The sequence below is a fragment of the Arachis duranensis genome, chromosome 4 (genome assembly GCF_000817695.3).
Source record: "Arachis duranensis cultivar V14167 chromosome 4, aradu.V14167.gnm2.J7QH, whole genome shotgun sequence".
Lineage (NCBI taxonomy): Eukaryota > Viridiplantae > Streptophyta > Magnoliopsida > Fabales > Fabaceae > Arachis > Arachis duranensis.
Window position 1 is genome coordinate 3,587,672 of NC_029775.3, and position 15,929 is coordinate 3,603,600.

At 28.0% G+C, this 15,929-nt stretch overlaps 2 protein-coding genes across 2 annotated transcripts; both read right to left on the reverse strand.

Annotated features, from left to right (window-relative positions):
• Positions 1–3,655: 3,655 nt before the first annotated feature.
• Positions 3,656–6,025, reverse strand: LOC127746562 (uncharacterized). Its single transcript, XM_052260190.1, has 2 exons — positions 5,481–6,025; positions 3,656–3,926 (listed from the first exon to the last, which is right to left on the reverse strand). Exons 1-2 carry the CDS (start codon positions 6,023–6,025, stop codon positions 3,656–3,658), a joined length of 816 nt encoding a protein of 271 aa, XP_052116150.1.
• Positions 6,026–8,927: 2,902 nt separating this feature from the next.
• LOC110279791 (F-box/kelch-repeat protein At3g23880-like) lies at positions 8,928–10,182 on the reverse strand. The gene has a single exon (XM_021139851.2). The coding sequence runs from the start codon at positions 10,149–10,151 to the stop codon at positions 8,964–8,966; it is 1,188 nt and encodes a 395-aa protein (XP_020995510.1). The 5' UTR covers positions 10,152–10,182; the 3' UTR covers positions 8,928–8,963.
• Between the last annotated feature and the right edge of the window lie 5,747 nt (positions 10,183–15,929).

Genomic DNA, 15,929 nt, shown 5'->3' on the forward strand with positions numbered 1-15,929 from the left:
TTAATTTTGGTACACTTTCATTTATACAGAGTGTTTAATATGTTAGAAGTGTACCCGCTATATATAGTTATTCTAGGAGTTTTTACTATACACGGGAAATATAGACATACATGCATGGAGATGGAGATTCTGAAACAAATCTATGAGAAATCGTATATATTATTAGCGCGCGTAAGTTATTATTCTCAATGAATGGTAATTAATTTTGAAGTTGAAGCATAACTATATATGTATGCGGAAATCGGTTTACATATATATAATCAATGTCACTATATATATAGTACATACATACGTCGTAAGAAAAGATCATATATTTTAATCACCAAATTTTAACTATAAACGCTGAATCGTGATAAAAATAAACGAGCATGTCTTGTATTTAATATAAAATATTATTATAATGGCTAAAATTTAACATTTTTGCCACAATAACCTTTTACTTCGGAAGTTTATACTACTCCTCATCTTAATAAAATAATTTTTTCTCTTTTACTAAAAATAAAAATCAAACTATAATCTCTTCTCTCACCTCTCTTTGCTTGTTTGCCATGGTTTTTTGAATAAATATATTTTTTTAAATAAATTTATTAATCTATAATATTCTTTTTTAAATATCCTAATATACATTAACACATATTTATGAAATTAAATCTAAAAATATGAAAAAATTAATTTAGATAAAACAAAAAATTATAAAGATAAAAGTTATATTCTAATATTTAAATTAATTATAAAAATAAAATTTATCTAGCTAAAATAACATAATTTAAATAAGTAATAAAAAATTGATAATTTTTAAGTAGAAAATTTTTTTTCGGTGAATCTATTACTAAAATAAAATTAAATGCAAGATATACCAATAGATATCTTGATAAACAAACAAATAAAAATGATAATTAACTAAAATATTCGTCACGAATTTTATACTCTTATTTATTAAATTTATTCGTCACGAATTTCGACAAACAAATATGATAATTATATATTTCATTATGGAATATAAATGAGTATAAAATTAGTGACAACTCCATCATCTGTAACAAAATTTTAATAGAAAAAATAATAAAATCTATAGTATAATACATTTCTCGGATTCCAAAACCCAAATAAGAGTAATTAACTATACTAATTGGTGTATATATCAACCCTCTTAATAAGAGTGACTAAAATAAACAACACTCTCAAGTAATACATAAAAGGAATGAAGATTGTGTCAAAAAGAAGTGATTATGTAACAACTTCTTGCATTGGGAAGCCTCACATTTTTGTGTTGGATCTTGTAAACTCCAATGCTTATTGGCTGTTTATATAAATATATATAGCAACAAAAGCAAGAATAGGAGTGGTGCTCCATATCCTTCATGATGCTAAATTGTTCCACTGTCAACTAAATATCACACTATTTTAGGTGGATTTAAAAGAGAAATTATAATTGCATGCATCAAAAAGGAAATTTTTAGAACGTGATGACTTATAAATTCTCCTAAAGTGGTGATGACATTACAAATGTTACTATTCTTATAATTCTTCGTAACGCTATATGTTTCTACAAACCACGCTCAGTAAGAGTATTTTAATTATTCTTTAATTTTACACTACATGGACACCTTTTATAATAATAAATATTAGAGAAAATGACACTCCCCTCTCCTGCGAGATGCTAAAATGATACTCCCCTCTCCTGCGAGATGCTAAAATGACACTCCCATTCCCTCTATTTTATAAATGTACATTCTCCTCCCTTCTAACTCTTAAAAAACCTATTTTTTAATCCATTTTAAACTTTTTGTGTTAACTAATGTTAACTTTATTCATTTTTCAAGAAAAAATAAATTATTTTTTAAAAAATACCCATTAGTAAAAATTTTATTTTTTATCATTAAATTTTGCTTACTAAAATATCCTTTAATAAATTATTCTTTTATCGATTAAATTGTATTTTTTAAAAAATTTAATAATTATATAATTTTACCAACATTTTCGTTAACAATTTTTTATATTTTACTATTAATTTTTTGATATCTAATATATTATTTTGATATTAAATATAAAATTTTAGTATGATTATTTTTCAATATCAATATATATTAATTGTTATACATATTAATAGTAGTAAGATTTTTTTTATTTAATGTTAAAATAGGAGGAGAATGTACATTTATAAAATAGAGGGGAGGGGAGTGTCATTTTAGCATCTCGTAGGGGAGGGGAGTGGAATTTTCTCTAAATATTATTTTAAAATGAGTATTTTTTTTAACAATTATACGTAAAAAATTTTTGTTTTGTTAACTAAAACATAATTTAAATACATAATTAATTTATAACAAGTATATTGTTATATAGATGTCAAAAAGAATGTTTGATGTACGAATAATATTTTTCTTAATTTTTTCTAATTCTCTCTCTGATTTTTCAATTTCTTTTTACCCTCCAACTATTTTCTCTATTCATAAACAAATTAAACCTTAGAGGAAGGCAAATGAAAGGAGGAGACGGCATAGTTAAAGAACTTGAAGGCGATGGTCCTAGTTCGGTTTCAAAATGACAAAAGCCATGGTGACCGCTGGAGCAACAAAATGATTAACAAAAAAAGTGCTACGAAAAAAAATTGAAAAAGTTGCAAAGGGTGCAGCTAACTGCAAGGAGAATTAACGAAAGAGGAAAACAAAAACATTATTGTAAGGCTGCGTTTGTTTATAGAGACAGGATACTGAGACAAAAATACTGAGATACAAAATCGTGTTTGACAGAAGACACATGGATAGAGACAATGTGTTCAGAGACACTGAATTAGTGTATTTTGTGTCTATCATGACAAGAAGGACACAGAGACACTAACAGGGGATACAACTTATTTTTTATTTTTTCTTTCATTATTCTTGTTAATTTTTCATAATTATATTTTTTATTATTATATTTTTCATCTTAAATTTTTTGAATGAAAATAAATTAAATTTTCATAATTTGTTCTAGTTTATCACTAAACAGAATACAAAAACACAAAATTTTATATCTCTGTCTATCAGTGTCTTGTCCTTTCCTGTTATCAGTGTCTTGTCATGCCATGTTTTTAGAAACAAACGCAGCCTAAAAAACTAGTGATATATAGGATGACAACGGATAGGATATAATAGAGTAGGGTAGAGTTTAAATTCAACTTTAATTTTATTTGTGAGTTAATTTTTTCACTAAAATTCAATCTTATTTTACCTGCAAATTTATAACGTATAAATTCTAACTCTATCCACTCACAATCCAAGAGTATCCGACTCTATGTGTGGATCGTTAAAGAATGCAATATTTCATAATCTAGTAAGATCTTGCATTGGATTGTAATTTCGTATTTATATATCATTAAATAGATTTAATTTTTATATAAATAAAAGTGTTAAATTTTTAATTGAAAGTTTTTATTTAGTAATTAAAGATTTTTTATATAAATAAAATATTTTTAGTTCGACATTCACCCTCTAATATATTTTTCATATAATATATGAGAAAATTTAAGAAAGAACATTCGTACAAATAACATAAACATCAAGTTGAAAATTTAATTATAAAATTAAATAAATACTACCCCAACTAACTCTAATTTCACCTCAGAAAACTTTCTCCTTTTTTCCCTAGCAACACCATTTTCTTTCTCAATCTCTTACTAGTTGCGCCATTTACCCTTGCACGCAACCGCTGTGTAACACCACACCGCACCGTCTGCTCTGTGTTGCTGGTCACCGTCGCCCAGCGTCCTTCGTCGTACCGCCCCCCACCTTGTCGTGCCATCACAGATTCTTCCCCCACGCGTTGTAGCAATCATTGACCACGCAAGTAAAGCTGCCTTTTGTCCACTTTTCCTTGGCATAGCGTCGTGCATTCCGGACGAAGATGCTGGTCCCCTTCTCTCATGTGTTTGGTCGTGTCTATGCTCTCTGAAAGCAATGTCATAACCAGTGACGGATCCAGAAAATTTTTTTAGTGGGGGCAAAATAATAAAATAATAATTCAAAATAATAACAAATAATTTAAGAATTCCATTCTTCTAAGTTTCATATTTTGAAAAGATTGAATAATCTTTTCATTGTCAATACAATCAAATGTCTCTCTTTCTATGTATGTCACTAAACAATCATTTAAAAATTCATCTCCCATACAGTTACAAAATCGACTCTTTATGATGTTCATTGCAGAAAAAGTTCTTTCAACTGATGCAGTTGCTACAAGAAAAACTAAAGCCAACTTTAAAAGAAGAAACACTAATGGATAAACAATATTCTTTTGAGTCTTAACCAACTTCTGAGAAAGAGCACCAATTCCATTTAAGTCTGAGAATTGATCATCAGAACGCACATCTAATATGAAGTTCTCAAGTTGACTGTCAAGTGCTAAAAGTTGAGTGGAAGAAAATTCTAATGGATAAAATTAAGCTAACTGGATCAACTTCTCCTTATCAAATGCAAAAAATGAGTGTCTTGGATTCAAACAAGCTATGCGAAGAAGCAATTCAGTATTCACCTCTGTAAAACGATTATTGAGTTCTTGAAGTTATCTATCAACTACTTGATAAAATATCTCAACTTGAAAATGATGCAAATTTGATATCTTTTGAGCTTTGGTCTTAATCTTCCTTGTGACACAAATATATCATCCATGATTGGAACAGTAATATCATGTTTGTCACAAAACAGTGAGACTTCATCAAGTAAAAGAGACTAACCATCATCTCTTATATTTTGTAATCGTTGCTTAGACACTTTGACTAATGCCATAGCATTTACAATATCTTGATCATTCCTTTGTAACGCCTGAGATAACTCATTAGTAACTCCCAATATATTTTTCATCAAGTGCAAGTTGAAAATAAATTCAAAAAATTGAATGATATTCAATAAATGACATGCTTCAGCTCTTTTTTCTGAATTATTTCCATCTTCCTCAACATATTCAAGAACATTAACCACAGAAGGAAATAAAGAAATTAATCTAAGTATAGTTCCATAGTGTGAACCCCATCTAGTGTCTCCAGCTCTTTTTTAAAGCTATTTCTTGATTCAAACCACGCCCACTAGAAATTTCTCCACTTTTTAGTGATTCAATTGTCTTAATCATCTGACTATCACGAAGCATATCTTTTCGTTTATACGAAACTCCAACAACATTGCACAAATTGGTTAACAAATTAAAAAGCAAAACAATTTCAACTTATTTTTTTTGCAACCGTTACAAGAGCGAACTGAAGTTGGTGGGCAAAGCAATGTACATAGAAAGCATAAAAATTTTCTTTCAATATCAAAGTTTTCAAACCATTAAATTCTCCTTGCATGTTACTTGCACCATCATATCCTTGTCTACGTACTCTTGATAAACTTAAATTATATGTTTCTAATAATGACTCCAATGCTAATTTTAGAGATAAAGCATTAGTATTAGAAATATGAACAAGACCAAAAAAATGCTTCATAACTTGTCATTCTTTGTTCACATACCTTAAGCAAACTGACATTTGCTCCTTAATAAAAATGTCGCGGGCTTCATTAACCAATACAGCAAATAATTCATCACCAAGATCATCAACAATAACTTTTGTCGTTTCCCTTGCAGCAGCTCTTACAATGTCTTTTTGGATTGAGGGTACTATTACTTTAAGATTTCTATGAGCAATTTTGAAAGCACGATCAATCTCTTCATTATGTTGCGCAAGAAAGTTTAGAAGTTCCAAAAAATTTCTTTGGTTAACAGAATCATTCGTCTCATCATTACCACAAAAGGCCAATCCTTGTCGCAAAAGAAATCTAATACAATCAATTGTTGCTGTCAAGTGAATTTGATAATTCTTTTTAGCTTGCTCAGATTGTTTTTCAATAGTAGCAGTGATGTGTTGTTTTGGTCTCATAAGTGCTTCATATTTTCTCCAAGCTTGATTATGAGCGCTATCATGAATCCCAACATGAATTTGTAATCTCTTCTTTTTTTTCCAATTTGAAAAGCCATTAGTTACAAAAGCATCACCACCTTCAGTCTCGGGTTTCATAAGATAACAACAAAGACAAAAAAACAGTATCTTTTGATATATTATACTCTAACTAGTTGCCATAGTCATCAAACCAATTAGGATTAAATCTTCGAAAAAAAGAACTATAAGCAGTTTGTGGAAAATCACGAGTCCTTGGTTGACAAGGACCTTTTTGTAAATATGCACATCTAACTTTGTCTCTGTCATTCGGTTGATAACTTAAAATCTTTGATCGTTGTCCTGGATCTGCTATAGGTCTCTCTACTTCGAATTCTAAAAACCTCCTTTTATTAGAAGAGGTCGATGAATTATTTTGAGATCCAATTTCCAATAATGAGATTCTTTTGAAATATTTCTCCATTACTAATAAGATAAAATTATAAATCTAAGTTAATTAATTAATAAAAAAGTTCACAATTCTACATAAATTAAAAATTATAAATACAAAATTGATATACATATGTCATTTAAATAAATTTTCAACAAAAACAACAACTACTAATATCCCAATCCATTCTAAGCTCTTGCAGTGCTGATGCACACCTGATGATGAGACAGAATTGCTATAAGCCTACAAATACCATCTAAGTCAATGAGGTAATATTACTCATTGAGTCATTGTTCAACATTAGTAGAATAGTAGTCCAGACTCCAGAAACAGAAATTGAGCATATAAACTTATTTCAAAGCTCCTGTAATGAAATTTAAACAATACCACATAAACTTATTTCAAAGCTCATATAAATAATACCATATAATGAGTCTTTACATATCAGATATTAGTTTTATTTTTTTTCCATCTTAAGCAAGTAGGAAAGACCGAAAGACGTAATCTTTATATATCGAAGAAGAAAAAAAGGAGTACAGTATAAGTAAATAAAATTCAATCACAATTCACAAATTAACAAATAAATAAATCCAAGAAGTGAATAAGTGAATTAACAAACAAATTAATCAAACTAAACTTGCAAAGTTGCAATTACATCAGAATAAATTCAATCACAATTAACAATTAACAAACCAACTAAATCAATTATTAAACAAATTAATCCAATTAGCAAATAAGTGAATAAACAGAATTGCATATCACTAAATCATGATTCATGAATGTACCAAGAAATAGAATAATCCAAGACTGAATCTAAACAGCTGAACTCTAGGAACTAAGAAGCAAAAATGTAGAACCCAATAGGCAGTAGCGGTGTGGGCGTGCGGCGTTCAGCGGCAGCAGGACGAAGATGAAAGGTAGGCGTTCTCTGTTGAAGTCTGAAGAGTGAAAACCAAAGAGAGAAGAGGAAATCAGATTCGTAGATTTGCAGTATTCGAAGAAGAAGAAGAAGAAGAAGAAGAAGAAGAAGAAGAAGAAGAAGAAGAAGAAGAAGAAGAAGAAGGCATAAGGCAGAAGCCAGAAGGGGATGTAGAGATGCGGCACGGCAACAGTGACTCTGGACTCTGGAGACACGGGGGCGGAGACGTCAGCAAGGAAAGAACCATAACACTGTCTGAAATGCGGAGTAGTGGCACGCAACACGACAATAGAAGGAGGGAGGGCTGCGAAGGCTAAAGCCTGGAGGGAGGGCTGGAGCAGATGAAGAAGATTGGGGAAAAAAGGGTTAGGGATTTAGTTTGGGGTGGGATCTGGCCCTGGAGTCAAAATTAATTATATACTGGGGGCAATTAAAACATTTCACTAATAACTATTAAGTCATTTTTGGAATTTCACTAGGGCAGTTGCCCCCACTCCCCAATGAATACATCCGTCCCTGGCCACAGCCGACTACCATCCAATAGCACAACATCATCCTCTTGCGCTGCAGCCATCGCCGCAAATCACTGCCATCACGGTTTCCTCCCCTGTCGTAGCAACCACCGACAATGCAGCAACCTCCGTTTAGACGTGTACCCCAGCCGATCACACTGCATCTCCTCCCCTCGCATGACCTAATTTTTTTCTTCCCATCTTAGGAGTTTAGTTTAATTTGTGTTTTCTATTATGAATTTTTTTTGGATTAATTGGATGATTTTAATTGTTATTAGCCTGAGAATTAAACTCTTGTAGGGTTGGATGTTTTTTTTTGAGCTAATTAGATATTTCTTAATTTTTGCATTAATTGAATGTTTTTCCATGAATTAGTTTCACTTTTTTGAATGTTACTTTTTGTTTTAGTGGACGCTTTTTTTGCTTAGATTTTTTTATGAGGAGTATTAGGGGTCAGCAAGTTTTGTAATTTATAGCTATTAATGGTATTTTTAATGGTATGAGATTTTCATCAAACGGTGTGAGATTACTTACTTGTATTTTATGGTTAAGTGTTAGCCATATTTTAATAAAAGTGCTCATCCTCTAAACTTTCTCTTTTTTTATTATACATATGTGCATTGGTGACGGCACAATAGGGAAGGAGGGAAAGGTGGAAGATGAGAGGTTAGAGTTGTGGTGGGGTTTATCGTTGGCCAATGAATTGCTGCATGCACAAGACGAAATTTGAAATTTCGAACCTCCCGACACTTGTTTAAACGAAAGAGTGATACTCGACTAATGCTGCATGCACAAGACAAAATTCGAAATTTCGAACCTCTCGACACTTATTTAAACAGATGAGTGACACTTGACTAATCCAATATATATATATATATCCATAAAAGTATAAGCAAATAGAGTGAAGGAAAGAAAAAATGGAATTGAATGCTTTTAAGAGAAGAGAGACAAATAGTTAGAGCACAATAAAAGCTTTTATTTATTTTGAGAACAACTACTGATAACTTGTCCATAAAACATAGCAACGACATGGTCAATAATGTCTTACTCCAATATCAAAATACTAAAATAATAACCATCATATGCAACATATGATTCGAAATTCAAACAACATAATTAAAATGCAATACAAGACGAAATGAAAAATAACAGAAGCAAATTCATCTGAGCAGACATGAATAAACCAATAACATCATATCAGGGTGACACCAAACTCTGAGTATAGACCCTGAAATCGCTAAGACCACGGAATTCTTGAAGCACAGGAACACTAAAAGTTTGGTTCTTGTGATTGTAGACAACAAAGCTTATCCTGTTGTGAAGCAGTATCTCATCATCAGAAACAGTGTCCATAACACTATACCAGGGACGAGAAGGAGGATTTGTTTCTACGTAGGGAATACTGAACAACTTAGTCCAAGATTCTGCATTTCCATACTCCTTCATAACCCAAACATCACAAATCATGGATCCACGACCAACGATGCACAACCAATCATTCAACACCGCCAACTCCAGATCCCCGATAATTTTCTCCGGCACCATCACTTCCTCAATCGTCTCCGTTCCCATGTCCATAGAAACAACAACATAGTAATCCATATACTCACCAAACTCCGTTATCTTGCTCTGAATCATCAACCAGTGAATACTTCCGCTCACGAATTTCGTGCAGCCTCGAGGGGAACCACCAGGAAAATTCGGAACCACTCTCCATGATGAATCCGTGCCCACGGTATGAGCCATGGCAATGTTCACTCCTCTGTGGTGAGAAACTTCCACCGCCTTGTAAGTGTCGGTGGAAGAATCATACCCGAACCCAGTGTGAACGGAACAAGATTGCATTGGGTGGTCCTTAACCGGCGGCAAGGTCCTGAACTTCCCTGTGGAAGGGTTCCAAACAACCATAGCGTTTTCGGCCGTCTCAATGTTAAGAAGAAGCAAACCATGACAAGAATCGCCATCGAAATGCATCCAGTCTCCTTCGACAAGAGGGCCCTTGGGCTCAGAGTAAGTGCCTGCGAGGTTGCCGGAGCTGCTGGCTAAGGATCTGAGAGAGTAGTCTCTCATAAACGAAGTGATTGGTTCACCTGGGTAGGAGTGTACGTACTTAATGAGGCGGTTGCAGTCGCGGCCGTCGGTGGCGGTGACGGTGGCGGTGGCTCGCCGGAGCTGCTCCTTCGCGAATTTGCGGTCCGATGAGATCATTTCATTCCAGAGTTTGCATGCGGCCCTAAACCGCTGCAATGTCTTCACCGGAAGCCTCACCAGAATATCAAAGATGATCTCCGGCGGAAAAACCTCTTCCGTGAGAGTGACGGATTGGAGCATGTTGGTGATGTTAGCGGCGGTTGAAGAGTCGTTGTGGCTGTTAACTGCCGCCATTATAGAATGCACTGGAAATGATTAGGCTAATAAGGTTTTTGAAGAATGTGAATGAGAATATGAGATGGGTTAAACCATACAAGTGCCTATCATTATATAATGTTGAGAAACATTATTTTATTTAATTTTTTTATTTTAAGTATGACCAACTTTAATTATGATCATAAATGTTTTCCGTTGTTAATAATATGTTAATATGCATGGGAATATATGATATTACCTGGCTTCTGTGGACCTTTAATTTGCGATGACCTGGGTACATGCACACTGACACCATCTAGAAGACTTGCATAGTTTCATGCAAAATGTGCCCTCTAGACACTATTATGGTAACATATCTACTGAAAATAGCAAGAAATTTTGTGTTTTGGTATCTTTTAAATGTGTGTTGCAACACGTGTCCTCAACGATTTTATTACGATTTTATTTTGGGACTATTCAGATAAAGAGGTCGAAAATATTTTTTTTATAAAGATATTTTTTAATAATTAAAATTTAATACATATAATTGATTAAATTATGTTATTTTTTGTCAAAATTAGATTAGACAAATTAATTTGACGAAAAATGGTGAATAAAATCTTGAATTGGTCTAAATTAATATTATTTTTTTTATAGAAAATGACTACAATACCCTATTATAAAAAATAACAAAAATACTTTTATTATATATATTAATTTTGAGAATCTTAAATTTTAGTCCTGTAGTTATTTTTTATAAAAAAATTATTAATTTAGACCAAGATTTGATTCACCATTTTTTTGTTTAAATTAATTTGTCTAGCCTAATTTTGACAAAAATAACATAATTTAATCGATTATATATATTAAATTTTAATTACTAAAAAATATCTTAAAAAAAACATTGTAGGCGTCTTTATATGAGTGACTCCCTTTTACTTTATATTTTTTGGGTTAACTATCAATTCTGTATTTAAAGAATTCAACTACTAATAAAAAAAATTTAATAAAAATATTATTAATAAAATAATTTTTGAATAATTTAAAAATACGACAAAAAGACTAATAAATATTGGTGAAAACTGATAAGATACAATTAACTTCATACGAATTTGATAGTTGAGAATCGTTAAATAATTTGAGAAGTTTGATTAAATTGCTATCTAACTGTTCCAACTGCATATGAAATTAACTGCAGCTGAGTTTTTATTATAAATATTATATTTTTGTAAGTAATAAAAAAATTTTCATATTTAGCAAACGACTTATCTATTTAATTTAAATTTGTCTTTCTACTTTTTAAAAAAATATGGTCATTCACAATAAAAATATTTTTTAAAAAAGTTTAAACGACAAAAAATTACTAAATTTTAAGAATAAAAAGATCTTATTTTCTAATAATGATTGCAAAAATTTACGTCAAAATTTGTTCTCTAAAATTATTTTTTAGAATATACTAATGTATGTTAGAGGAAAATACATAAAAATATGTCATTTTTATTAAAAAATTAAATATATATACATATATAAATTATCACTATAAATATTTTATAAAATTATAATTAAAACTAAAACCTAATGGTTTTCAATAACGTTAAAAACATTAAAAGTAATTACTATTTTTCTCATCTAATTTGAGTTAGTTGAGTACTTATTTTACTTGTCCGTTTAAGTAACAAGTATCGGCTATTTAAATTCGGTCTTATGTGTAGTATCTAGTAAGTAGTAACTTATTAGCTAGCGGCTAACTCTTAATTAAATAGAACTCCAATCCACGGTAAATTAGTAAAATATTATGAAAAAATAGTATTTGTCTTTAAGATCTATCTGAATTTAGAATACCATGAAAAAAAATTTATCTTTAAAGCAGAATAATTATTCATCGATAACAATGCTTATGGAGATATATCTTTATTAAAATTTATCTAAGACAATTTTATTTATTGATATCATATTCATTCTTGAAATTAAAACAAAATTATCAACTATTTTACCTGTTAAAATTTTACATTTTATGATACGATTTTCAAGCCTCCAGATTTCTAGATTTATATTATTACAAAAGCTATTGAATTAGTTAATATTCTTTAGTAACATCACTAGCACATTATCCTTGTCCTTGAGTATTAATTTGTGTGAGAAGAAACCATAATTTTTATTATTCAATAATTTATTTTATTAAAAAATGAATTATTATCACCTATATTAATAAATATATTTTCTCCAATTTTTTATATTATTTTATTTAACAATCTAAATGTGTTGGTTTTAAATCACGTGATAGGTCTAGGTTCATCGTCCACTAATAAATGAATTAAAATTACTTATTTTTTCTATTATTTTGAAATTGTCATCTTTTCTATTATTTAAAATAACTCATCTTTTCTATTATTTGAAACATTCTATTTTTAACAGTTTAATACAAATAAATAAAGCTATTAATTTAAAATTTAAAATATAGATGAGATATAAATGAATTAAAGTTGATCTAAATAGTAATAAAATATATCAATTTTTATTTTTAAATTGGTCTAAATTAAATTCTTAATATTTTTATTATTTTTAAAAATTATATTTTGTATATTTACAAATACATATATCTCCTTTACAGTGTAAACAAAATATATGTATTTTTTAAATTTTATATATCTCATTTATAGTGTAAACGAGATATTAGCAATATTAATCAGTTTACACAGTAAATAAAATATGTAAAAAAATGAAGATTGATAAATATGTTACAAATTATCTATATTCATAAATAAAATATTTTAATTATTTTTTTTAAAAAAATCCCTTATATTTATTATCCTAGACATAATTGTATAAATAAGATCATACGGCCAACTCAATTAAAAAACAGGTGAAAATAGCAATATATGCTCTCTAAACATTATTGTGATAACATATCTACGAGAATGGCAAGAAATTTTGTGTTTTGGTATTTTTTGAATCTGTATTGAAAAATGTGTCTTCATCGATTTTACTTTATATTTTTGGATTAACTACCAATTTTATATCTGAAAGATTCAATTAATGATAAAAAATTTTTCTGTAAGATGTTATTGACAAAATAATCTCTAAATAATTTGAAAATACAAAAAAAACTAATAAATATTGGTGGAAATTCAAGTTGCAGTTAATTTTATGTGAGGTTAATAGTTGAGAATCATTAAATAATTTGACAGGTTTGACTAAATTGTCATCTAACAAATAAATATATATTATATTTTTTCTAAGTAACAAAAAAAAATTTATATTTGGCAAACAACTTATTTATTTGATCTAAAATTTGGTAGCAATATTTGAATAAATATTTAAATAGTGCTAAATAATTTGGGACAAAATTTTAACTCTAGATTTTTCTTTTTATTTTTTAAAAAAATATGGTCATTCACAATAAAAATAATTTTTTAAAAGAATTCAGTAGACGAAAATTTACTAAACTTAAGGACAAAAAATCTTATATTTTTAATAATAATTATAAAAATGTGCATCAACATTTAATCTCTAAAATTATTTTTTAGAATATAATAGTGTATATTTTTGTACCGAATACAGAATAATACATAAAAATATATTATATTTTTTATTAAAAAATTAAACAAAAAATATATATTGAAATTAGCACTATAAATACTTTATAAATTTATAATTAAAACTAAAATTTAACAATTTTAATGTTAAAAATATTAAAAATAATTAATATTTTTCTCAATTAATTGAGTTTGTTGAGTGGTTATTTCACTCGTCTATTTAAATAAATATCAGAGATTAGTCTCAACTTGCCGAGTTAAAAAATACCGTTAAAAAAATAGTATTTGTCTTTAAGGTCTATCGAACTGGGAATACCATGAAAAATAATATTTATATTTAAAACAGAATAATTACTCATTGATAACAATATTTCTGGAGATGTGTCTTTGTTAAAATTTTATCTAGAATAATTTTATTTATTGGTATCATATTCATTCTTGAAATCAAAACAATATGATTAACAGTTTTACCTGTTAAAATTTTACATTTTATGATGTGATTTTCAAGCCTCCAAACTTGTAAATTTATCTCATTACAAAAACTATTGGATTAGTTAATATTCCTTAGTGACATCAATGAAACACTATATATCCTTGAATATTAGTTTGTGTGAGAAAAAATTATAATTTTTATTATTTAATAATTTATTCTATTAAAAAATAAATTATTATCACCTATATTGATAAATATATTTTTTTCCAATTTTTTACATTATTTTATTTAGTAATAATTACCTTTAAAAAATAAATAATTATACTATCCTACAAGATAATTTACAATGTATTTTTTATTTGAAAATTATTTTTTGATAGTGACATAAAATTTAAAACATTTTTTATTTTTACTCAAATTTAAATTTGAATTCAAAATTGATTAATAACTCATTCTTTTATAATTTCAATAACAAAAATAAAATTAGTTAAGTGCAAAATATTCAGTATTTAATGATTTTAATCATTTAAATTTTAATTACCAAAAATTCTATCAAAAATTAATTATAACTTAATAATCGATTATATATATTAGTACGTAAATAATAATAGCTAATGTATTAATTATTTATTGTTTGACAGGACTAATTTATAATTTATTGTTTAAATTTTTTTAAAATATATCAATTTTTATTTTTAAATTGGTTTAAATTAAATTATTAATATTTTTTATAGGGTTAATTATTAAGCTAATAAGGTTTTGTGAAGAATGTGAATGAAAATACGAGATGGGTTAAACCATACAAGTGCCTGTCATTATATAATGTTGAGAAACATTATTTTATTTAATTTTTTTATTTTAAGTATGACCAACTTTAATCGTGATCATAAATGTTTTCTGTTGTTAATAATACGTTAATATGCATGGGAAATTGGGAATATATGATATTATCTGGCTTATATGGACCTTCAATTTGCATTGACCTCGGTACATGTACACTGACACCATCTAGAAGACAACTTGTATAATTGCATGCAAAATGTGTTCTTTAAACATTATTATGGTAACATATCTACTGAAAATAGCAAAAAAATTTGTTTTGGTATTTTTTAAATGTGTGTTGCAACGTGTGTCCTCAACGATTTTATTTTATATTTTGTTGGGTTAATTATCAATTTTGTACTTAAAAAATTTAAGTAAAGACAAAAAAGTTTTTAATAAAAGATGTTATTCACAAAATAATTTTTGAATAATTTGAAAATACAACTAAAGGGATTAATAAATATTGGTGAAAATTCAAGTACAATTAACTTCATATAAAATTGATAGTTGAGAATCATTAACAATTTAAAAAGTTTGATCATATAACAATTTTTACTATCAACTCCATATAAAATTAACTGCAGCTGAATTTTTATCATAAATATTATATTTTTTGTAAATAATAAAACAATTTTCATATTTAGCAAACCACTTATCTATTTGATCTTAATTTTAGTGACAACGTTTTAATAAATTTATAAGGTACGCAAAAAAATTTGGAGCAAAATTTTAATTCTAAATTTGTCTTTCTATTTTTCAAAAAAAATATGGCTATTCACAATAAAAATATTTTTTTAAAAAAATTCAATGAATAAAAAATTATTAAATTTTAAGGATGAAAATATTTTTTTTAATAATAATTGCAAAAATATACATCAAAAATTTATTCTCTAAAGTCATTTTTTAGAATATATTAATGTATGTTCCAGGAAAATACATAAAAATATGTCATTTTTATTAAAAAATTAAATATATATACATATATAAATTATCACTATAAATATTTTATAAAGTTATAATTAAAAC